Raw genomic sequence first — 23,857 nt, 5'->3', positions numbered from 1 at the left:
AAATTGTAATATCTTGATAACAGTCCATAAGTTACAACCACAAGCTGTTGCTGATGTCCACTGATCAAAGTCATCTGTATGAAAGTGATTCTGGACTGGTGCAGAGTTATTGTGCTGGATTTACAGGCCGAAACTGGTAAGTAAGACTTCTAAATATTTCTAAGCACGGTGCCTACTTTTGTTAGTGCGCGCACGTTCTGCGCATCACGTAAGCCATGGTTTAAGCGCCACGCGCGCTCTGGGTTAACATGCGCAATCAGCTACGCTACCAAGTACACGACTAAATTGAAAGCAAAATTTTCCTATTGTGACCCAATCAAGTTTAATGAACCTGTACTTACTCTTTACTCTTTACTCTTTACTCTTTACTCTTTACTCTTTACTCTTTACTCTTTACTCTTTACTCTTTACTCTTTACTCTTTACTCTTTACTCTTTACTCTTTACTCTTTACTCTTTACTCTTTACTCTTTACTCTTTACTCTTTACTCTTTACTCTTTACTCTTTACTCTTTACTCTTTACTCTTTACTCTTTACTCTTTACTCTTTACTCTTTACTCTTTACTCTTTACTCTTTACTCTTTACTCTTTACTCTTTACTCTTTACTCTTTACTCTTTACTCTTTACTCTTTACTCTTTACTCTTTACTCTTTACTCTTTACTCTTTACTCTTTACTCTTTACTCTTTACTCTTTACTCTTTACTCTTTACTCTTTACTCTTTACTCTTTACTCTTTACTCTTTACTCTTTACTCTTTACTCTTTACTCTTTACTCTTTACTCTTTACTCTTTACTCTTTACTCTTTACTCTTTACTCTTTACTCTTTACTCTTTACTCTTTACTCTTTACTCTTTACTCTTTACTCTTTACTCTTTACTCTTTACTCTTTACTCTTTACTCTTTACTCTTTACTCTTTACTCTTTACTCTTTACTCTTTACTCTTTACTCTTTACTCTTTACTCTTTACTCTTTACTCTTTACTCTTTACTCTTTACTCTTTACTCTTTACTCTTTACTCTTTACTCTTTACTCTTTACTCTTTACTCTTTACTCTTTACTCTTTACTCTTTACTCTTTACTCTTTACTCTTTACTCTTTACTCTTTACTCTTTACTCTTTACTCTTTACTCTTTACTCTTTACTCTTTACTCTTTACTCTTTACTCTTTACTCTTTACTCTTTACTCTTTACTCTTTACTCTTTACTCTTTACTCTTTACTCTTTACTCTTTACTCTTTACTCTTTACTCTTTACTCTTTACTCTTTACTCTTTACTCTTTACTCTTTACTCTTTACTCTTTACTCTTTACTCTTTACTCTTTACTCTTTACTCTTTACTCTTTACTCTTTACTCTTTACTCTTTACTCTTTACTCTTTACTCTTTACTCTTTACTCTTTACTCTTTACTCTTTACTCTTTACTCTTTACTCTTTACTCTTTACTCTTTACTCTTTACTCTTTACTCTTTACTCTTTACTCTTTACTCTTTACTCTTTACTCTTTACTCTTTACTCTTTACTCTTTACTCTTTACTCTTTACTCTTTACTCTTTACTCTTTACTCTTTACTCTTTACTCTTTACTCTTTACTCTTTACTCTTTACTCTTTACTCTTTACTCTTTACTCTTTACTCTTTACTCTTTACTCTTTACTCTTTACTCTTTACTCTTTACTCTTTACTCTTTACTCTTTACTCTTTACTCTTTACTCTTTACTCTTTACTCTTTACTCTTTACTCTTTACTCTTTACTCTTTACTCTTTACTCTTTACTCTTTACTCTTTACTCTTTACTCTTTACTCTTTACTCTTTACTCTTTACTCTTTACTCTTTACTCTTTACTCTTTACTCTTTACTCTTTACTCTTTACTCTTTACTCTTTACTCTTTACTCTTTACTCTTTACTCTTTACTCTTTACTCTTTACTCTTTACTCTTTACTCTTTACTCTTTACTCTTTACTCTTTACTCTTTACTCTTTACTCTTTACTCTTTACTCTTTACTCTTTACTCTTTACTCTTTACTCTTTACTCTTTACTCTTTACTCTTTACTCTTTACTCTTTACTCTTTACTCTTTACTCTTTACTCTTTACTCTTTACTCTTTACTCTTTACTCTTTACTCTTTACTCTTTACTCTTTACTCTTTACTCTTTACTCTTTACTCTTTACTCTTTACTCTTTACTCTTTACTCTTTACTCTTTACTCTTTACTCTTTACTCTTTACTCTTTACTCTTTACTCTTTACTCTTTACTCTTTACTCTTTACTCTTTACTCTTTACTCTTTACTCTTTACTCTTTACTCTTTACTCTTTACTCTTTACTCTTTACTCTTTACTCTTTACTCTTTACTCTTTACTCTTTACTCTTTACTCTTTACTCTTTACTCTTTACTCTTTACTCTTTACTCTTTACTCTTTACTCTTTACTCTTTACTCTTTACTCTTTACTCTTTACTCTTTACTCTTTACTCTTTACTCTTTACTCTTTACTCTTTACTCTTTACTCTTTACTCTTTACTCTTTACTCTTTACTCTTTACTCTTTACTCTTTACTCTTTACTCTTTACTCTTTACTCTTTACTCTTTACTCTTTACTCTTTACTCTTTACTCTTTACTCTTTACTCTTTACTCTTTACTCTTTACTCTTTACTCTTTACTCTTTACTCTTTACTCTTTACTCTTTACTCTTTACTCTTTACTCTTTACTCTTTACTCTTTACTCTTTACTCTTTACTCTTTACTCTTTACTCTTTACTCTTTACTCTTTACTCTTTACTCTTTACTCTTTACTCTTTACTCTTTACTCTTTACTCTTTACTCTTTACTCTTTACTCTTTACTCTTTACTCTTTACTCTTTACTCTTTACTCTTTACTCTTTACTCTTTACTCTTTACTCTTTACTCTTTACTCTTTACTCTTTACTCTTTACTCTTTACTCTTTACTCTTTACTCTTTACTCTTTACTCTTTACTCTTTACTCTTTACTCTTTACTCTTTACTCTTTACTCTTTACTCTTTACTCTTTACTCTTTACTCTTTACTCTTTACTCTTTACTCTTTACTCTTTACTCTTTACTCTTTACTCTTTACTCTTTACTCTTTACTCTTTACTCTTTACTCTTTACTCTTTACTCTTTACTCTTTACTCTTTACTCTTTACTCTTTACTCTTTACTCTTTACTCTTTACTCTTTACTCTTTACTCTTTACTCTTTACTCTTTACTCTTTACTCTTTACTCTTTACTCTTTACTCTTTACTCTTTACTCTTTACTCTTTACTCTTTACTCTTTACTCTTTACTCTTTACTCTTTACTCTTTACTCTTTACTCTTTACTCTTTACTCTTTACTCTTTACTCTTTACTCTTTACTCTTTACTCTTTACTCTTTACTCTTTACTCTTTACTCTTTACTCTTTACTCTTTACTCTTTACTCTTTACTCTTTACTCTTTACTCTTTACTCTTTACTCTTTACTCTTTACTCTTTACTCTTTACTCTTTACTCTTTACTCTTTACTCTTTACTCTTTACTCTTTACTCTTTACTCTTTACTCTTTACTCTTTACTCTTTACTCTTTACTCTTTACTCTTTACTCTTTACTCTTTACTCTTTACTCTTTACTCTTTACTCTTTACTCTTTACTCTTTACTCTTTACTCTTTACTCTTTACTCTTTACTCTTTACTCTTTACTCTTTACTCTTTACTCTTTACTCTTTACTCTTTACTCTTTACTCTTTACTCTTTACTCTTTACTCTTTACTCTTTACTCTTTACTCTTTACTCTTTACTCTTTACTCTTTACTCTTTACTCTTTACTCTTTACTCTTTACTCTTTACTCTTTACTCTTTACTCTTTACTCTTTACTCTTTACTCTTTACTCTTTACTCTTTACTCTTTACTCTTTACTCTTTACTCTTTACTCTTTACTCTTTACTCTTTACTCTTTACTCTTTACTCTTTACTCTTTACTCTTTACTCTTTACTCTTTACTCTTTACTCTTTACTCTTTACTCTTTACTCTTTACTCTTTACTCTTTACTCTTTACTCTTTACTCTTTACTCTTTACTCTTTACTCTTTACTCTTTACTCTTTACTCTTTACTCTTTACTCTTTACTCTTTACTCTTTACTCTTTACTCTTTACTCTTTACTCTTTACTCTTTACTCTTTACTCTTTACTCTTTACTCTTTACTCTTTACTCTTTACTCTTTACTCTTTACTCTTTACTCTTTACTCTTTACTCTTTACTCTTTACTCTTTACTCTTTACTCTTTACTCTTTACTCTTTACTCTTTACTCTTTACTCTTTACTCTTTACTCTTTACTCTTTACTCTTTACTCTTTACTCTTTACTCTTTACTCTTTACTCTTTACTCTTTACTCTTTACTCTTTACTCTTTACTCTTTACTCTTTACTCTTTACTCTTTACTCTTTACTCTTTACTCTTTACTCTTTACTCTTTACTCTTTACTCTTTACTCTTTACTCTTTACTCTTTACTCTTTACTCTTTACTCTTTACTCTTTACTCTTTACTCTTTACTCTTTACTCTTTACTCTTTACTCTTTACTCTTTACTCTTTACTCTTTACTCTTTACTCTTTACTCTTTACTCTTTACTCTTTACTCTTTACTCTTTACTCTTTACTCTTTACTCTTTACTCTTTACTCTTTACTCTTTACTCTTTACTCTTTACTCTTTACTCTTTACTCTTTACTCTTTACTCTTTACTCTTTACTCTTTACTCTTTACTCTTTACTCTTTACTCTTTACTCTTTACTCTTTACTCTTTACTCTTTACTCTTTACTCTTTACTCTTTACTCTTTACTCTTTACTCTTTACTCTTTACTCTTTACTCTTTACTCTTTACTCTTTACTCTTTACTCTTTACTCTTTACTCTTTACTCTTTACTCTTTACTCTTTACTCTTTACTCTTTACTCTTTACTCTTTACTCTTTACTCTTTACTCTTTACTCTTTACTCTTTACTCTTTACTCTTTACTCTTTACTCTTTACTCTTTACTCTTTACTCTTTACTCTTTACTCTTTACTCTTTACTCTTTACTCTTTACTCTTTACTCTTTACTCTTTACTCTTTACTCTTTACTCTTTACTCTTTACTCTTTACTCTTTACTCTTTACTCTTTACTCTTTACTCTTTACTCTTTACTCTTTACTCTTTACTCTTTACTCTTTACTCTTTACTCTTTACTCTTTACTCTTTACTCTTTACTCTTTACTCTTTACTCTTTACTCTTTACTCTTTACTCTTTACTCTTTACTCTTTACTCTTTACTCTTTACTCTTTACTCTTTACTCTTTACTCTTTACTCTTTACTCTTTACTCTTTACTCTTTACTCTTTACTCTTTACTCTTTACTCTTTACTCTTTACTCTTTACTCTTTACTCTTTACTCTTTACTCTTTACTCTTTACTCTTTACTCTTTACTCTTTACTCTTTACTCTTTACTCTTTACTCTTTACTCTTTACTCTTTACTCTTTACTCTTTACTCTTTACTCTTTACTCTTTACTCTTTACTCTTTACTCTTTACTCTTTACTCTTTACTCTTTACTCTTTACTCTTTACTCTTTACTCTTTACTCTTTACTCTTTACTCTTTACTCTTTACTCTTTACTCTTTACTCTTTACTCTTTACTCTTTACTCTTTACTCTTTACTCTTTACTCTTTACTCTTTACTCTTTACTCTTTACTCTTTACTCTTTACTCTTTACTCTTTACTCTTTACTCTTTACTCTTTACTCTTTACTCTTTACTCTTTACTCTTTACTCTTTACTCTTTACTCTTTACTCTTTACTCTTTACTCTTTACTCTTTACTCTTTACTCTTTACTCTTTACTCTTTACTCTTTACTCTTTACTCTTTACTCTTTACTCTTTACTCTTTACTCTTTACTCTTTACTCTTTACTCTTTACTCTTTACTCTTTACTCTTTACTCTTTACTCTTTACTCTTTACTCTTTACTCTTTACTCTTTACTCTTTACTCTTTACTCTTTACTCTTTACTCTTTACTCTTTACTCTTTACTCTTTACTCTTTACTCTTTACTCTTTACTCTTTACTCTTTACTCTTTACTCTTTACTCTTTACTCTTTACTCTTTACTCTTTACTCTTTACTCTTTACTCTTTACTCTTTACTCTTTACTCTTTACTCTTTACTCTTTACTCTTTACTCTTTACTCTTTACTCTTTACTCTTTACTCTTTACTCTTTACTCTTTACTCTTTACTCTTTACTCTTTACTCTTTACTCTTTACTCTTTACTCTTTACTCTTTACTCTTTACTCTTTACTCTTTACTCTTTACTCTTTACTCTTTACTCTTTACTCTTTACTCTTTACTCTTTACTCTTTACTCTTTACTCTTTACTCTTTACTCTTTACTCTTTACTCTTTACTCTTTACTCTTTACTCTTTACTCTTTACTCTTTACTCTTTACTCTTTACTCTTTACTCTTTACTCTTTACTCTTTACTCTTTACTCTTTACTCTTTACTCTTTACTCTTTACTCTTTACTCTTTACTCTTTACTCGGCAGGAGATGACATTTGCAGCTTCAGTAGCCCATCCAACTATTAACCTTATCCAGCAGGTCTTAACTTAAGTGATATAGCCATCACCGGTACTGCCCCTGGGCTACTGCTTCGCCCCTGAGAAAATAGGAAAATTTTAACAGTTTTAACGTTTTTAATAAAGATAGCAAATACACGGTTTTTAAAATTTAAGTAACCGTAAATCAGATATAGTAGCGTTTTTCCGGAAAAATCTCCGTTTCAAAATTACTTTTTAAAATAAACAACATCGGAAACTTTTGACAAAGATGGAGTTAAGCTTGAAAAGTTTGTTACAGCATCAAACTCTCCCGGACCAAGACGAAGCCTTTTGGTGTTAGTTTAAAAGATTGAAATTTATTACTGCAATTTCAAACTATTGATATTATTTGTCATAGTTTTGATCGATTTTAAGGTTGATGTTTTTGCACAAAGCGACTGAATTTGGTAAGAGTTGGGCAGATCTCGCCTGAGTGTATTGACGGTGTCCCGCGGAAGCAGTCCAGCATCACAAGCATTTTTCAGTGAATGAAATAGGCTGAAAACAAAACTAAAACAGAGGTATATACGTGGTGGAGACTACCATTTATTTTCCCGGTTGGCTAAAGTAGAAAAGAATACGGTTTTTGAATGAATCCGCAACATGTTCCCTAAGAGAACAAGTCCCCGGGAAACAGAAGTTTCTAGCTTCCCGACTATTCTGCTGTCAATAATCTTATTGCAAGGCGACGGCAACCCTACCCACTCAAGGAACCGATGACGAAGGCACTATAGGCGAGATTTACATTGCTCCAGAAAAAATATTTTTATTAATATGAGTTAGTTTCGTTTCTCTTCTTCGTGGACACAAAAGTACTTGATTTAGTTTTCAGGCAACTTCTTTACTTGTTTGAATTATTGCTGTTTAAGTAAACAGTTAATAACTCCAAATCAGAGTTGTGAAGTTTCAAAGTTGGGGGAGTTTTCTGGGCAAACGCCTCACGACTGTCATTTCTGTCGATTTGAGCGTTACCGATGGTTTTAAGTTGTTTGTTTACTTCGTTACGTCTTTTTTTTAGACCAAACGATACTGTGCATAATTATGCTACTACTTTTGTGAAGGTGCAATGTTGCATGATCATTTTATACGGTATGTGCTATGCCGTAATCATGTTCATTGTGCTCGAGGTGCAAAGTTTTTTCTTTTTTGACAAACAAAGCCCGTAATGTGATAACGAAGTTTGAACTGGTTTATTATTAAAAAGTTTGGAATTTTGCGGTCTTCCTGCCTGCTAGCGGAAAGCGGTATTTTTTACGGCATTCTTACTGTTACAGTTTTGAGAAGAAAACGTGGTGGTTTCGAATTATCTCTCGCTCTCTCTCTATAAAGCATTAACAATAAAGCCAAACAAATTACCTACCAATTAGGCTACTCAACCATACCAAAACCAAAGTAACTGCTTGATTACTTTCCAAACTCAATTGAAAACCGCTCTACCGGCCACGAATGCCAGCCATATGATATCAACAACATGACATTAATTATTCCTCTCTATTTTTTTTAATGTTCCGTAACTGACTTATATAATATGAAACAAGCTTTCCCTCGTACCCTCAACCTCAAAAGGCCTTGGAAAGAAATAAAACGCTCAATAAAGCCCTCGTCACTTGGTAGAGCTTTTAACACTGTGTTACCATTTTTCATCAGCTACGCGGAAATGGCTAAAGGTACTGAGAACAGAGAATCCATGAGGCACATGAACCCAGTTGCAGAAGAAGCCATGTCAGTAGCAAGCTCTTCAGATGATTCAGCTGCTGCTGCGGCAGTGTTCCGACATCTTGGTACGTAATATTCACTAAATAATAATTTAAAAAATCAGTTTTTTATTCCCTAGCAATTAATCATTTGGGTCAAACGTGCCATTTTCCATTTTTGGTAAAGCCTCTTGAAAACGCAGCCGAATCTATTCTCCGTTGCTTTATTAACCAGTCATAAAATTGAAATCAGTTATTAAGTTAATCTTCCAGAAAACATCGAAAATGTTGTTCGAGCATTTTTTCGTGCCGAGTAGTCAAAAAAAAAAAAGAGAAATAAACTTATAAGAATATAAAGCCGTCTTTTCGGTCAAAAAAGAAGTATTGTGATTGAATGCCTCACTGGCTTTGTTAAGTTTTGTCTTAGCTTTTGGACATCTCATTTTTTTTTTCCCGAAAAGATCGCAGATGAGAATCCAACTACACCGCCAAATTCCCATTGCCCTCAGATTTCTTATAAAAAGTTTAGCGCTATTTGATTTCTACCACGTGTTCATTCTATTTTGTCAGAAACTGCTCTCGTGGGAAAGATTCGACGAACAAAAACTTCGGAAAGATTTTCAAAGTGAACGTACTCTGAGTCAATCAGGTTTTTTTCTTTTCTTCCTGTTTCATAAGACAACCTCATGCGTCAAAGAATAGACGGAGAACTCGAACAACTGAGGAGTAATGTGCATAGAATCCTTTCTGAACAGCAGCAAGAATTCGCTCAAGTTTTTGGTCTTCACGATGAACATTCTTCTTCGGAGGTAATTAAGTCACATCTTAGTTCGTATCAATGGTGGCGAGTTGCTTCCAATAACTTTGCATATTGCAGTGACCACTTTCTTCCCTCTGTTACCTAGTTGAGGAGACTCTTTCTTTTCCACCATATAGTATACTAGCATTGCTTCAGTTGCAGGTGCACCCTTGCCAAGCAGAGGCATCAAGCTATCGCAGCGCCGGAGAAATTTGAAAATTTAAAAATCAACGGTTATTTTAGATTTGTGTTCGAGGAAAACTTGGAGAAGAAAATAACATGATTATCACCGATGCCATCGTTTTCTAAAAGCTCCGATATCAAAATATTTCCGTTCAAACTAAGGCAAAGGCATTTTTAATTCCTTCGGTTTGAGGTCTTTGAAGAGCGTTTTCGAAAATTTCCGTTTTCGGGAGGGATTAGTGTGGACGTTGGACCTCAACCGTAGAAATAAAATTAAGATTTCAAATTTCTCCAGCATAGTGTGGACGGGGCCTTATATTCTACTATAAATGAAATTTAGCCATGCTTTGAACTTTTTTTCAACTTGGCTTTCTGTGAATAAGTGCGGCCCGCCTTAAATTAGGGCGCTATTGTTAACTTCATCGCACCGTGGGATTTACGTTGCACCTTCAACCGTTTGATTGACAGCAGCTGAAATCTCTAAAGAGACTCAGATATTCCCAAAGCTAACTCTGTGGAACAATCGGTTCAGCAGACTGGTTCTGGACATACAAATTATTATGCCACGAGTCGATAAACTAGGCACTACAAGTGCATGTCGCGGAAGATAATAACATTCTGGAAGAAATGTAAAATTTATTACATCTGCCGAATTATTCTATTCACCGATGCGACGGCCAACGCGTCGGCCGACGCAAAGGTAAAAAGCCGATCCCGACAACGCGTCGGCTAACGGGTTGGTAGACAGTCGGTCAGTCGGCGACTGTCGACCGACGCGTTTGCCGACGCATTGATAGGATCGGATTCTTTAGCTTCACCAATTATCGAATCAATTAATGTTCTGTTACAGGCATCGACATCGCATGTTGTCCCCCAGAGTAACTATGGTGATGACACAAGTTCAGGTTAGTGCCATTCGTATAAATGGGAGTGGACTCAATTCAAGTCTAGGGGCTCATGGTCTTTTGGATGCTTCAAAAATCCAATTTTAGGTTTTCGGGCATCGAGATAAAATATACTGAACCCAGTTAGAGATTGTCCTGGCTACATGAACAAAAGCCGAGCCTTTAGTAGTACTCAGTAACAAAAACTATAACCATAAGCTTAGCTACTAGCAACATATCCGTATGTTATCATTAAATTGTGGTGGATTCGCAATCTGCCTTGAGCAGCAATCAGCCACTACATGCTAGGGAAACCCAGAATGATCTGTAGTTTTGTTTTGCACCTACTGATAGTTTTTCTTAACGTGTATGAAATAAAGATCACATCCGAGTATATATCTATAAATTAATATCGGCCACCCTCACGAGCCATGACCCAGCTGATGAAGGTTGTATTATTTTATTACTGTTTTACATGTATTTACCTGTTACCTTTACCCCGTAATAGATGAATGTCAATTTCTGGCGGAGGATGGGTCGGATTGTGAAGCTACGATGATAACACAGTAAGTTAACAGGATAATAATGATGCTCTTTTTCCCGGCGCTTTCCTTCTTCATATCCAGTTTAACATTTTAAAAATTATTAAACCAGCTGCAGGAGGAAGAAACAAATAGTATCTATACACATGAACGATGCTATGTGAGGCCTGGTTTACTTTAGGAACAGGATCAAAACGGCTTGAAAACCAAAGCAGAAGTATAAGCAGATAAAGATAAGCGGGAAATTGAATGTCCGCCCATCTTTCTGGTTTTCTTATATATTATTATTATTTCCGTTGAGCGGAAAGAAAGGGGGCAGGGGGTGGGAATAGCACTCCTGCGTCCTAAAAGCTGTCGCGTTAACTGCTAATGCCCGCTTTTTCTTAATTTATTGGATACGCTCTGGAAAATTCTAATCCTACGTTTGATATTGCGCTTTTTCTCTCCTCGTAACGTTTTATGACTGGCCATAGACTCGTCATCTCTAAACCGATCTACACTAATTTAATTTAAAGGTACGGTAATTTTACGATAGAATTGATCAAATTTATTTGCTTCTCAAAACCAACAGATACGACTACGACGAACAGCTTTGTTCAAATTGCAAGTCAGCCCTGGGAGCCGCGACCACAAGGCAAGAAGAAGACAAAGAAGAAGAGGAGAAGATAGTCATTAATTACCTGTTACGTCTAATGACCGCTTCTTCGAAATTAACCAATACATTGAAACGAAAAGAATACCGAACTTAAGGCTATAGGTTCACTAAGCGATAGAGAAGACTGTTGGGTTTCTATTTTTAATTTGACACGGAAATCCTTCCCGACCCCTGGTATGTGAGAGGAAGAGAATCCCTTTCGTGTTGAGGCTTGAAAAGCATGTAGACATCTGATGTGAATAAAGAAAAGTGCGTAAATTAAAAATAACGCCCGAATATTTTGAAGTATATAAGACCCAGAGGTAGAAGTAATTGTTGACTCGCCACAAACCCCACAAAACTCAACCTCTCTTCTTCCTACGAAGAAGGGAGACTGCAGGGCTCAAGTTGGCGCGAAAAAGTTTAAGCTACAGTCGATGACCACTACATGAAGCAGCAATTGCTTTCGCGTAAACGCGCCCGCGCCGATTCCTTTCCGTGTTCCTGAACTGGTTGTTGTTCGTCTGTCATGTACTCGTGTGAGCGTTCTTCTTTCGCCTAAATGCCTTTATTAGGTGCTGGATGGTTATCTGGTTATGCTGTTACAAACCTTTTTCTGAGATCGACCTCATCGTGTGCTAGAATCACGGCTTCAAACAAAGCTGAGCAGTGTCGGTGGCTTTCATCAAGTGACGGAAAATGTGAGTAACAAACTCAAAAGCTCAAAAGCTTAAAGATGAGTGTATGATACTTACATGTATAGACAAGGCAAAGTTGGCGATCTCCTGTTTCTCATCTCTGAGCCCATAAGAGTGGAAAACTGACCAAAGTTATTGGTAAAATTAATTTTCTTTGGAAGGGGAGAGGGGAGAGGGAAGGGGGGGGGGGGGAGGGAGTGGAAACCTGAAAAATAATTAATTATTGTTAGGGAACTTTTGGGATAGACACTACTCTCAATCTTACAATCTTACACTTTAGACTGATCCCATCCATTAGGTGCTGCAAACAAACAAACAAACAACATCCACATCTGAATTACCATTCCTAGATAATGATGTTTGACTTTTTAGTTTGTTACTTTACAGTATGTTTAAATTTTCATTTTACATGAAATATGTCTCACTATATTTCCTCAGCATCAAAGCCCACTGGCCATGTCACCCAAACATCGGCTACTCCCTCTTCAAAGCCTCCAAATGTCCTTATTTACACTGGAATGAAAGACAGTGACAACAAGAAGTTCAGTGTTGTGAAGCAGGCACTAGCACAAGTTCTAAATTTGCATAGTTATGTTATCTACAGACTTTATGAACAGCAGGTCACTTCTCATCCATGGATTGAGAATACGGCTCTCTTAGTTCTTGGGAACAATGATCCTGTATCATCAAAAGTTCAACAAGCATTTTTTGAGTACCTTAGAGGTGGAGGTCAGATTTTTGGTTTGTGTAGTCCATTTACGTGTCACGTGATCAAGAAGTCATGGCATGAACAGTTTAAGCCTTTTATTGCTTCTGTTAAAGTGAATCATCTAGAACTACCTTATGGAGACTCAAAAAAATTCTTGGCACTTTGTGAACCCTATTATTTTGAAGGTAACTGATATTAAGTGTAGACTGAATGTGATTTACTGTAATTTGCAGAATGTGATAAGGAATACTCAAGGAGGATCATGAGTTTACCATTAGAATTACTGACCTTCCTTGTCAGGACAAAACAATAACAAAAACAACAAAAATTTTACTAAATTATACATACATTCGTTACATTCTCCTCACATGTCACAAACACTTTCAAACAGTACATAGAATTGTGGACCCTTCCTTACATAGTTGTGATAGCAAAGGTATACAAGACAAGTCAATGACTGAACATCCCTATCAAAGAGCACAATCATTCTTGAGGAGAGATAAATTTCTTAATGTACGTGACCAGTATAATCTCACCACACATTTTAAGACTCTTTTTGATAGTCAAGTCAGGATTGAAATGTACAACATGCTCACACTTGTAGCAGGCATTCAATGGAAACATAAATTATATTTCTAACAGCAGTAACAAGGTGCAGGTTTTGTGTCAGAATGTGACAATCTCTTATATCTTGCCTCCTAATGTAATAGAACCTTTCACAAGCTGAAAATGGTTGAATGTGACCCTTTTGTTTTATTTTTGTTTTCAGCAGGAGCCAAAACAACAGTTGTTGCCGGAGAAGAATCATCAAGGAAACCTGTAATTGTTCAGATCTCTGAAGGTCTTGGAAGTGCTGTGTTCAGTCTTGTTCATTTAGAGTCATTCACAGACAACATAAGAATACATGATGACGAATTACATGCACAAACCTTAGATCTTTTGAGGCAGTCAGATGACGCCAGGATAAGCTCATTATCACAGATCTTGCAACTCTTAGGAATGAACTGTCTGCCACGTGAAGTTCCAGAACTGATGCCAGTTTTTCTTCTTGCAAACAAATTAGTAAGTATCTACTGATTGAACCCTTGCACTTCTAAATTTAGAGCTAGAGTCAGGTAGGTATGGTTCTGAGTTTACATCTGTGGAGGAAATCCAAGGGCATTGCCGAGTATTCAGAATTGAAAGTTGCTCCTTTTTTCAATTTTACATGAGGGCTCAACATAGGATGAGAGTAAAAATGAAGGTGTGATACAGGATGACGGGACTTTTAATGGTGGGATGCAGGATAAAAATATTTTGGTGGGAGTGGGATTTGCTCATTTTGATAGATGTGATGCCAGATAGTTTTAAAATCAATTGTGGGATATAGGATGAAAAATGGAGAATCAGTGACATGTTATGGATGTTATGTGGAGAAGTGCAACTCTCACCAGGTGGGAGCAGCATAAATATTCTGGGTGGAGTTGGTTTGCAGCATTGAGCAAAAAATGGAGGCGAAATGTAGGATTGAAAAAATATTGGACCCTCTTACCTCTGGGTTCTCTTGCAGTAAAGGATTTATCAATATTTTAAGTCAACATTACAGGGTTCGTATGGGTCCTGGAAAACCTGGAAAGTCCTGGAATTTTAATGTGGCATTTTCCAGGACTGGAAAGTCCTGGAAAAGGGCTACTGGTCCTGGAAAGTTCTGGAAATCTGTTAAACTCAAGTAAAAAAATATGAAATGTATGGCAGACAGTAAGGAGAATTAACATTAAGATCTTGGAAGTGAAAGGGTTAAAGTGAATTTTAGAGTCCTGGAAAAATCAATCTGAGTCCTGGAAAAGTCCTGGAAAAGTCCTGGAAATTTTTTTTTGAAAAAGGGTACAAACCCTGCATTAATGTGTACAACAAAAATTTATGGTTTTAGTTTGTGCTTTGCATTATTATTTTTATGGACTAAATGTGTATACTGATCTTTACTGACAGATCTAGAGAAATTACAGCATTTGCAAACTTGATCCTGTGGTTTTTTGAAAACTATCTGACTGTACACCTTATTTCTATTTTTCCTGCTTTTTCTTTACTCGTTCTTAAGGTAGTAACTACTGATTAGACACCCTTGGGACTGGTATTTAGTGACTCCTAACAGCAAGATGCTTGGACAGGTGGGGTCTTTTCAATTATTCTTAGCAAGTGAATGTCAATCTGGCCAGGTTTTTAGCTTCTGTATTTCCATAGTAATGTTATAGTGACCTGTCTTGAAGGGAAAATTTAACCACAGTAACTGTGAAATTATCACTTTTGCTCTCTGAAGGATAAAGAGAAGTTCTTTCACTCTCTGAGAACATCACTGGATGCAGATATTTGTTCTGGAAAGGATCTGTCTTTGCATTTTGTGCCAAATGGAGAAACTATTCCAAAGGCTACAGAAAGGACATTGCCAGTTGTTACCAGAGAAGACAACATCAAAGCAGTTTCATTTGACTGGAAGAAATACCAGGATAACTTGCTAACCAAAGTGTTGGGTCATGTGGTGTTATACAGTGATGTGATAACATCGACTCAAACAGTTTTTGATGGGTTAGTATCTATCAATTTAGCTAAATCAGGAATCAGATGAAGAAATAGGAGACAATATGAATCACTAGTGTCATAGTCATCGATCATCTTAGTCAGCATTGAGGTTGGAGGTAGAAGTTATAGGTCATGCTCTTCCAGTGGTCAAGGCCTTGTACAAGTCTCAAAAGCTTGCCTTTCGTCAATCCAGTCTGTGTTATTATCTGGTAAAATTCTGGTTATAAGCCCTAGACCGTGGGCTTATACAACTTCATAACAGTTTTGTGTGGCCATATGGGGGTTGGGTAGGGTTATATCCAAGATTATGAGCAGCATAAAAAATATTTTGAAATGAGCTGATGAAACCAGCATCCAACAGTATAAAAAGACTGTTGAACAGAATTCATTATCTGGAGATTCCTCGTAGTGCCAAATACTGGAAGTACAAAAATAAAACCCCTTGATGCTGGATAAAGTTGACAACATTTTACAAGTACAATTAAAACAATAGGCAGTTGCCTTAATGATATTTGACAAGATAGTAAGTAAATATATTGTTCCACACTCTACTGGTTAATGAAACAAGAAAAGGTACAGGAGTTCTTATATCCAGGTAGCTTATAACTGCAATAGTTTTTTGATGGGCTTGTAACTGGGAAGGCTTATTATCAGGTTTATAATCAGAATTTTGCAGTTATTAGGAAAGGCAAGTACATACTTGATATCCAAATGTACATATTAATATTTGTGGAATTTCATGGTAAAGCAGGGGTCTCATTAATGTTTTCAGTGGAAGGACAACTGGGTTTTACAGGCGGGCAAAACTTTTTGAACTGAACTTCTTTATAAGGAAACTTTCCTCTAGATGGTCACACCAGGAAGATAAATATTATCTGCACAGCTACTCAATTTGTTCGGTGCCCGGCCCTTAATGAAACCACTGTCTTTGGTAATTAAAAGCAATTTTTAATGAGTACTTACAGTACATACAGTGATGTTTATATGATATATTAAATAATTCCATATGCTGTTTTAATTAATATCTTATTCCAGGAATTATACATTTACAAGAAATATCCCAGAAGATTTGGGCATTGTAGTCGTTGCTGGGCAGCAAATGAAAGGTCAAGGTAAGTAAGCCAGTTGGATTTGTAGTTTTACATGGCAACAAAAAAGTCCATTTAATTTTAAGGTTTTATAATAGTATTATTGTTAATGGTTTGTACTATAGACATTTCATTTAGTTCAAAACAAAATAGCACAGTGATGCTTCAAGTATTTTTATGAGGTTTGACATTAACTTTCTCAGGAATGCTTGAGAATTTAATCACAGGGTCAGTCTTGGAGAAACAAATTAAATGAGATGTTAAGTTAGGTTAGATTTTTGGTAAATGTAATAGATTTTTTAAGTAAATAATATACTAATTATGGAGTTAGTTTGCAATAATTTATTGAATTGTAGGTCGAGGTGGAAATATCTGGCTGTCTCCTGCTGGTTGTATGATGTTCTCTCTTCATGTGAGGATTCCCTTTGCTTCCAATCTTGGTCAACGACCGCCCTACTTACAGCACATCGCCTCCTTGGCAGCTGTGGAGGCAGTCAGATCCCAGCCAGGATATGAAGTAATGATTTTAAATTTATTTTAATTAAAATTATAGTGGAGCTCCAAGCGGAGCCCCATACTCATAGAAACCTGTGAATTGCTTTTCTCATGGTAAAAATGGCTAGCAGTATTGTTCACGGGTGCATACGCATGACCCAGTATTACGTGACCATATTGTGGGCTCAAGTTTTGAGCTCACCAAGGTCACATGTTTTTTATTAATTTAAGCCGCTACTGGCTTTTCAATTGGATTGTGGTCTCAAACCAGTTTAAATTACTGTAGTCAGAGCTGGGTTGTACGGAGCTGAGCCAGTTAATGCTAACTGTGGATTAAAAGTTAGCCAAAGTATAAATATTTCCTGTATAAAAATGTTTTTCACTGCTTATGTTTGTGTAGTTTGAGATTATTCAAACTCAGAAGGCCAAACAATATAAGCAGAAAACCTCACTCCTTATGACAGTAATGTGCACCTTTTTACAACATTCAAAAGCAGTTCTAAGACTAAGAGTAAACAAATTTGAGTTGGTAGAATTACGAGTCAAAATTGCCAGCAAACGGTTAGATCCCAAGCCTGATTGATGTATTCTGACTATTACTTTTGGTATTTTAGTATACTAAGTAAATTCTTTTATTATTCATTTGGCTACCAGTATTTTTAATCTTTTAAATACATGCCATAATTTTGTGACTTAAATCTCATCATAACTAGCATTATGTTGTGTGGTTTTTTCTAGTTGTTGTTGTTGGTTTTTTAATTTTTACCAAAAGAATGTTGTTAGCTTTATAATTCAAAACAATATATTACAACTTACTTCAGTCTAGAAATTTTTTCTGTGAAAATTATAAATCATTTGACCCATTTGTTGTAGGATATTGATGTGTGTCTCAAGTGGCCAAATGACATATATTTTGGCCAGAAGATAAAGATTGGAGGTGTTATTGTGACCTCGTCAGCCACAAGTGGCACACTTAGTGCAGTCATAGGCAAGTATTTTTGTGTCAGCATACAACTTTTACTTTCAGTGCCGAGCTTGTTATGATATGTAAGTTAAATTTTATTGACACTCAAAACAATGTAAAATTAATACATTTATAATATAACCGTATTATCTACTTGCAACACCAAGTTAGAAGTGTTCAATAATATATAAATGTATAAATTGTTATATCTATATAATAAATACAATAAAGGTATGATTGCGGCATCTTTTAAATTTGTATTGCTGTAATGGTGGGGTTGTTAGGGAGTGCTGTGATGCTACATGTAAATTTCCAGATCTGAAGTTGCATTAAGTTAACAAAAATTACATTTTGAAGACTGAATGAGATGTTTCTCCAGTCAAACTACAGGTGTAGCTGAAGCATCGTGTCCAAATAATGACCAAATGAATGCTTTTACTGATCTGATGTTGCTTTGATCTTTTGAGTCAAAGATTTGAAACTTCAACTGAATGAGATTTACACTGTTGGGATAGTGTAGAAAGTTGAATGTTTAATGAGTGACTTCCAAGATCAAGATTTGACTGGGTCAAATTAGCAGGTTTGACAGTAACTTACAGCACAGCATTCTCACAGTAATATAAGGATAAATGATATTGTTCCTACAGTCAAGGGTTACATCTCAAGTAAACTTTGGCTTTACATTAAAAAAATATTCTTTTTGGCCAGGAATGGGAATAAACATAACCAACAAAGAGCCTACCATCAGCATCAATGAGATCATTGCACAATACAACAAAGATCACAAGACGAGCTTGCAGCCACTAACTATCGAGGAGACATTGGCAAGAACAATCAACAAAGTGGAGGAACTTATTGATGACTTTCAAGAAAATGGTTCAGATTTATTTCTGAAAAAGTACTATAACCGATGGCTCCACAGGTTTGTTTCAAAATAAATATTTATTGCTCTTGATATTTCATTGACCAGTGCACTTTCTATTATAATGACTTTTTTAGAGTATCACTTTTTACTAGTAGACTATTCTACTATGAATGTACTGATCTCAAAGTGCATAGCATCAAGAAATAGTAGTGGGTGTTGTTGTTTTCACCAGTGTTGTGTTGCTCAGAATGTTTTTCTTTTTTTTTGCTTTGAAACCCTTTCATGCCTCATACTTTCCTTTAAAAACATCACCTTTCAAAACCCTGATGGTCGGTATGGAATAGCTATATTTCCTCAAACCACACATTGAGTGAATAGACTTGGAAGAGAGAGGGAATTGGAAATGCGTGCATTTACATAGCCTGATCTCAACACAAGTTAGACTCTATTTTGGAGAACATGCAGGTTTAAACTGTGATTGTACATACATTAGTTTGGAACTAGCATTACTATCCATTATTGATTATTAAGCTTTTATTACTTTTCATTAGGTACCAAAAGGTCAGATATAGAAGCTATCATATGCATTTATTTGAAGAGTTTGATAAATCAATTTCAATTTCTTTCTAGTAATGTGAAAGTGAACCTGTCAGTGAATGATAAGATGGAGGAAGTTACAATTAAAGGGCTTGATGACTTTGGTTTTCTATTGGTGGAAACAACATCTGGTGAATCATTATCTGTACAACCAGATGGAAACAGCTTTGATATGCTGCGAAATCTCATTGCCATGAAAAAGAGCTAGTAGTGTTTGAACTATTTTGCAAATATTATCTTTTGAATTGACGAACAGCAAAGGTTTTAAGGTTGCCATACACTCTCACTCATATGCAGTATTCATCTCAAAGTTTGCATTTGCTGTGAAGTTGCAAATCTTTTGTACATAAAATTTTAAAAAGAGTTTTGTTCATACCGGTAAATTTAAATAAAATAATAATTACGCCCATTAGGGAACAAATTCATGCAGATTTCAAAAATCTTTAAAAATTAAAATAAAATTACAGTATCAATGAAAAATATACATCATTTAATGTAGCATTGTTTGAATTTGTGTAGGGTAGTGTGTCATGTGGTTGTTTAAACAAACCTTATTATTGATGGAAATTGACTGGTTTTGATCTTCTAAAATACTGCCAGTGTTGATATTACAAGTTCAAAATTCCAAAGGCAGAGTAATGATTGTAAACCTTGACCTTTTTTTCGGTGTCACCAATTTCAAAGTGTTTATTTGTAGACCACGCCATACAGATAATAAATAAGGAATACAGATAATGTTTATGACTAAGTGTCCATTAATGGAAGCAAATGCTGTGTTCTTAGAATTTTAATGCATTATGGATGGCACACCATCATAAGACTCAGAGCCTACATTTTTTTTGAGGAGTTAATTATTTGTAAACCAGCTCATTCCTCACCAGTCATAACCATTATTGGCATATTTCCTCCTTTAGTTGGAAAATAAATTATTCGGCCTTCAATTTTCAGGTAATTTAAAACTTAATACATTTCTGTTGTGACAACTCCTGTAACCCAAAAATATGATCTGGGCCAACAGCTAGTTCAAATTAAGTGTGATTAAATTTTTTAAGATTCACAAAGATCATAAATGTAAGTTCTACAGCTACTTTGAATTTCTTTTCAGTATGTTATTATTGTGAAAATTACAATCAGAAAATATTGCTGTTCAAATTATTTTGTAGTTTGTTCAGGTTTCTTTGTTTGGAAGGTCAAAGACTATTGGTGGGTGAGAGGGCTTGTACTGGATTGTAACTGATGAGGCATTAACAAATGTCGTAACTCCATCAGTAGTTATTCCATATCCTGAAAGAGACAATGCACATATGCTGAGTAATAAAGTAATTCAAAAATAAAGGAGATAGAATGATGGTAATGTTCTACATATTGTGATTGTTGTGTTTAGCTCAGCTCAACCAAATGTAGAAAAGAATATTATTTTACACTTGCCCAGGCTGCAACATTTTCCTTGTACAGTGGAACCTTGATATAGAACGGGGCCAAGGGACTGGCAAAATATGTTCAAGGCTTTGATGTATCAAGGCTTTGTCGTATTGTTCTTTTCCATATATTTTACTATTACTGGGGCCAGGAAAATCATTTGTTATACCAAGAACTTGATTATATAGAGGTTCGTTAAATTGAGGTTCCACTGTATTTAATACATGACAGACCATGATCACAGTTACATATATATGTACTAGGCAACTTAAGCAGTTCAAAGAAGAACACCTGAAAAAATTCAGGCTTGAACGAGTTTCTAACCCATGACCTCTGCGATTCCAGTGTACGTACATGTACCGTGGTTACAATGCAGTTCTTTACCAACTAAGCTATCAAGGCAAGTGGGAACTGATCACTTTGTGAACTTGCAATATAATAGACCTCGCATGATAGGCTGTATGCATTAGCAATGCATTAAGTGCCTATCATAGAAGGTAATAATTTACTAAAGAAGAATGTTTAGTTATAATGATCCAGCTTATATACATGGATATGTATACCTACCTTCATGGATGTGTCCAAAAACATGGTACTTAGGCTTAACACGGGACTGTACAGTGTGCAAAAGATTAAGGCATCCAGCTCTTACATTTGAAATGGTACGATCTCCGTGACCTGAAAAACAATATCAATGGAAATTTTGAAATTCTACAAACTGAAATTTAGAACTCAGTGTCAAACTGCTACTATCCAACCCAAATAGCTGAAAGACTCCTGCTCTGTTGCTCAGCTAGAAAGTATTAGGTGATCTTGTATCTAAAAGGTGCATAATAAAATACTAGACAATGGTATACAGCAGAGAGCTCTGCAATTTTTCCATGCTGGATTTATTTGTTTGCCCTATGCTTTTCACACAGTAATAAAGTTTTTGATTGATTGATTGATTGATTGATTGATTGATTGATTGATTGATTGAATGATTGATGCCTTTTGACTTTCACGTCACTAGTAGTTTCTCAACCTGAACTGCATAGTTCTAGCAAGTTTCATAGTCCTACATTTTTGCACAAAAAAGAGCAATTTGAAAACTACTAACTTAGTCGTGTGTATCTATGATTATGCCCAATAATTTACCTATTAGTGGTCAGCTATTGAATTTGTAAATTGGTGATTATTAGAACTAATTCAAAGTGGTGATCAGCTATATTTCTTCTACCTAGAGGTGGTCCATGGGTTATAAGAATGTCAGTTCCATCTGGAATTTTGTTCCATATTTCTTGTATTGGGTCGCCACGAGTTTTCATGAAGCCCCATTCACAAAACTCTGGTGTCCTGGAAAAAGATCATCAAGACAAATACTGAGCTGGATTGTTCAAAAGCCAGTTAATGCTAACCCAGGATTGAAAGGTAACCGAAGTATTCTTGTACAAAAATGTTTTTTACTGCTTATGTTTTGTGTAGTTTAAGCTTATTCAAGCTCAAAACTGAACGAGAAAACAGTATCTATAAACAGAAAACCGCATCAAAAAGTTACAACACTGAAATAAAATTCTCGCTAATCCTGGGTTAGCTATTATCAGGCTTCTAGCCCAGTCCTGGCTAATGTTATTAGAATTGCCAGAAACAAAAAGAGAGAATAATACAGGGTCAGGGGTGAATGTATCTGTGCAGTAAATATTATTCAACTTAAAAAAACAATTATCATAAATCCTCGAATTAGCGCCCCCTTCAAATAAGCATCCCTCCTATCGGCCGAAATTTAAAATAAGTGACCCCCCTCGAATAAGCGCCCCCCACTCCCCTCCTCCCATTTTGTAGACGAGTAATGAGACAACAAAAGATCATATACTATGTGACAGAGTATTAGATTTGTACATTGTTTCAGTTTGTGAACACATTAAGTGAGCACGTTGAACACATTAAGAACTAACGGCACTGCAATTTAAACCTAAGTATCAGCTTTTTATGTCGATAAACAGCTTATGTTGTTGCTAACGTGCAGATGATGTATTAAAAAAATGATCATGTTAGGCCACGATTTGGGAAAAAATAAATAAGCGCCTCCCCCTCGATTAAGTGTCCCCCTCGAATAAGCACCCCGTGTCTTCTTCTGAATTTGAAATGAGCACCCTGGGCGCTAATTTGAGGATTTACGGTATCGGCCTCCAATGCGCACATTTTTGGCTTGTGTGGAATATTAGCCAAAAGAATGTCTGCATAGGAGGCTAACAGTCTGATTATAACATTGCCTTTATGTAAGTAAAAAAAACTGAGATTCAAAACATTCATAAGGTCAGCATTTCTACAACTTCACCGCCAAGTAGGCTACATGTACATGTGATTGCACCTGTCCCTTACCAGGGAGAGCCAAAAATTCGAAATCCAAGCAAAGTCACCTCTTCGTCTTCTAAATAAATGCAGTTGGTGAGCGTTTGACGAATTTCCACGGGATCTTCTCGCGTCCTTGAAAAATTTGACCATAAAGAATCATAATTCTTGAGATCAAACGAAATGTCATGATTTCCGGCGATCACAACTTTGTGTGGATGATTTAGAGTGCTTAAAAAATTGTTAAAATGGATTACTTGATCTCGCGATCCAAAGCTTGTAAAGTCTCCTGCGTGGATCAAGATGTCACCATCAGGAATAACATGTTCCATTTTATCCGTCCTATTGTGCGTGTCTGAGATACAGACAAATCTTGTGTGCCCCGCCGGTTTGGGTTGTGCAGCATGATTTGGTTTCAATGACTTAACAACCTGTGATGATTCGAGAAGATCCCAAGCAGTGGTCGGGCGACTCGCATAATTTTCAAGAACAGATTCTGTAGTGACATTTGTAGCTTGCTTACTCTTCTTCATTGCCAAAAGTTTTTTCATCGTGTCAATAGTTTCAAAATTCTTGTTGTCAGCAATTAACTTTTTCAGCAGGCGTCCAGTCTTGACCGAGGGAGAATAAAAACTACTTTGCACCATTTTGGTCCCAGATCTCCGTACCACTCGGTCAAAATACTTTCTTTGCTCATCTCCACATTTCTGCTTTTTCTGAAGAACCCGTGTACATATCGATTCCATCTAAACTTCGTTTCCTCTAAAA

General features: G+C 34.9%; 3 protein-coding genes across 4 annotated transcripts; 2 read left to right on the top strand and 1 right to left on the bottom strand.

The window, feature by feature from the left end:
• The first annotated feature begins 28 nt into the window (after positions 1 to 28).
• On the top strand, positions 29 to 11,854 carry LOC110060381 (uncharacterized). The gene is made up of 6 exons (XM_089283252.1): positions 29 to 136; positions 8,279 to 8,412; positions 9,004 to 9,134; positions 10,158 to 10,212; positions 10,700 to 10,757; positions 11,305 to 11,854. Exons 1-6 carry the CDS (start codon positions 54 to 56, stop codon positions 11,480 to 11,482), a joined length of 639 nt encoding a protein of 212 aa, XP_089139378.1. The 5' UTR covers positions 29 to 53; the 3' UTR covers positions 11,483 to 11,854.
• A 2-nt stretch (positions 11,855 to 11,856) lies between these two features.
• On the top strand, positions 11,857 to 20,700 carry LOC110060403 (biotin--protein ligase-like). 2 transcript variants are annotated; one of them, XM_020767173.2, is made up of 9 exons: positions 11,857 to 12,068; positions 12,504 to 12,959; positions 13,547 to 13,836; positions 15,071 to 15,336; positions 16,366 to 16,442; positions 16,775 to 16,935; positions 17,787 to 17,901; positions 18,586 to 18,799; positions 19,373 to 20,700. In XM_020767173.2, exons 1-9 carry the CDS (start codon positions 11,930 to 11,932, stop codon positions 19,545 to 19,547), a joined length of 1,893 nt encoding a protein of 630 aa, XP_020622832.2. In that variant the 5' UTR covers positions 11,857 to 11,929; the 3' UTR covers positions 19,548 to 20,700. The 2 variants fall into 2 exon arrangements, with proteins under 2 accessions (XP_020622832.2, XP_020622831.2); XM_020767172.2 differs by having other exon boundaries at positions 13,544 to 13,836.
• LOC110060405 (metallophosphoesterase MPPED2-like) lies at positions 18,994 to 23,835 on the bottom strand. Its single transcript, XM_020767174.2, has 4 exons — positions 23,120 to 23,835; positions 21,978 to 22,093; positions 21,326 to 21,436; positions 18,994 to 20,623 (listed from the first exon to the last, which is right to left on the bottom strand). The coding sequence occupies exons 1-4, from the start codon at positions 23,833 to 23,835 to the stop codon at positions 20,508 to 20,510; spliced, it is 1,059 nt and encodes a 352-aa protein (XP_020622833.2). The 3' UTR covers positions 18,994 to 20,507.
• Between the last annotated feature and the right edge of the window lie 22 nt (positions 23,836 to 23,857).

Source organism: Orbicella faveolata, unplaced genomic scaffold, assembly GCF_042242905.1.
Source record: "Orbicella faveolata isolate gen_17 unplaced genomic scaffold, um_ofav_v1 contig_12, whole genome shotgun sequence".
Taxonomy (NCBI): Eukaryota; Metazoa; Cnidaria; class Anthozoa; order Scleractinia; family Merulinidae; genus Orbicella; species Orbicella faveolata.
Note: the sequence above shows the minus strand (reverse complement) of the source record. Positions and strands in the feature narration are given on the sequence as shown.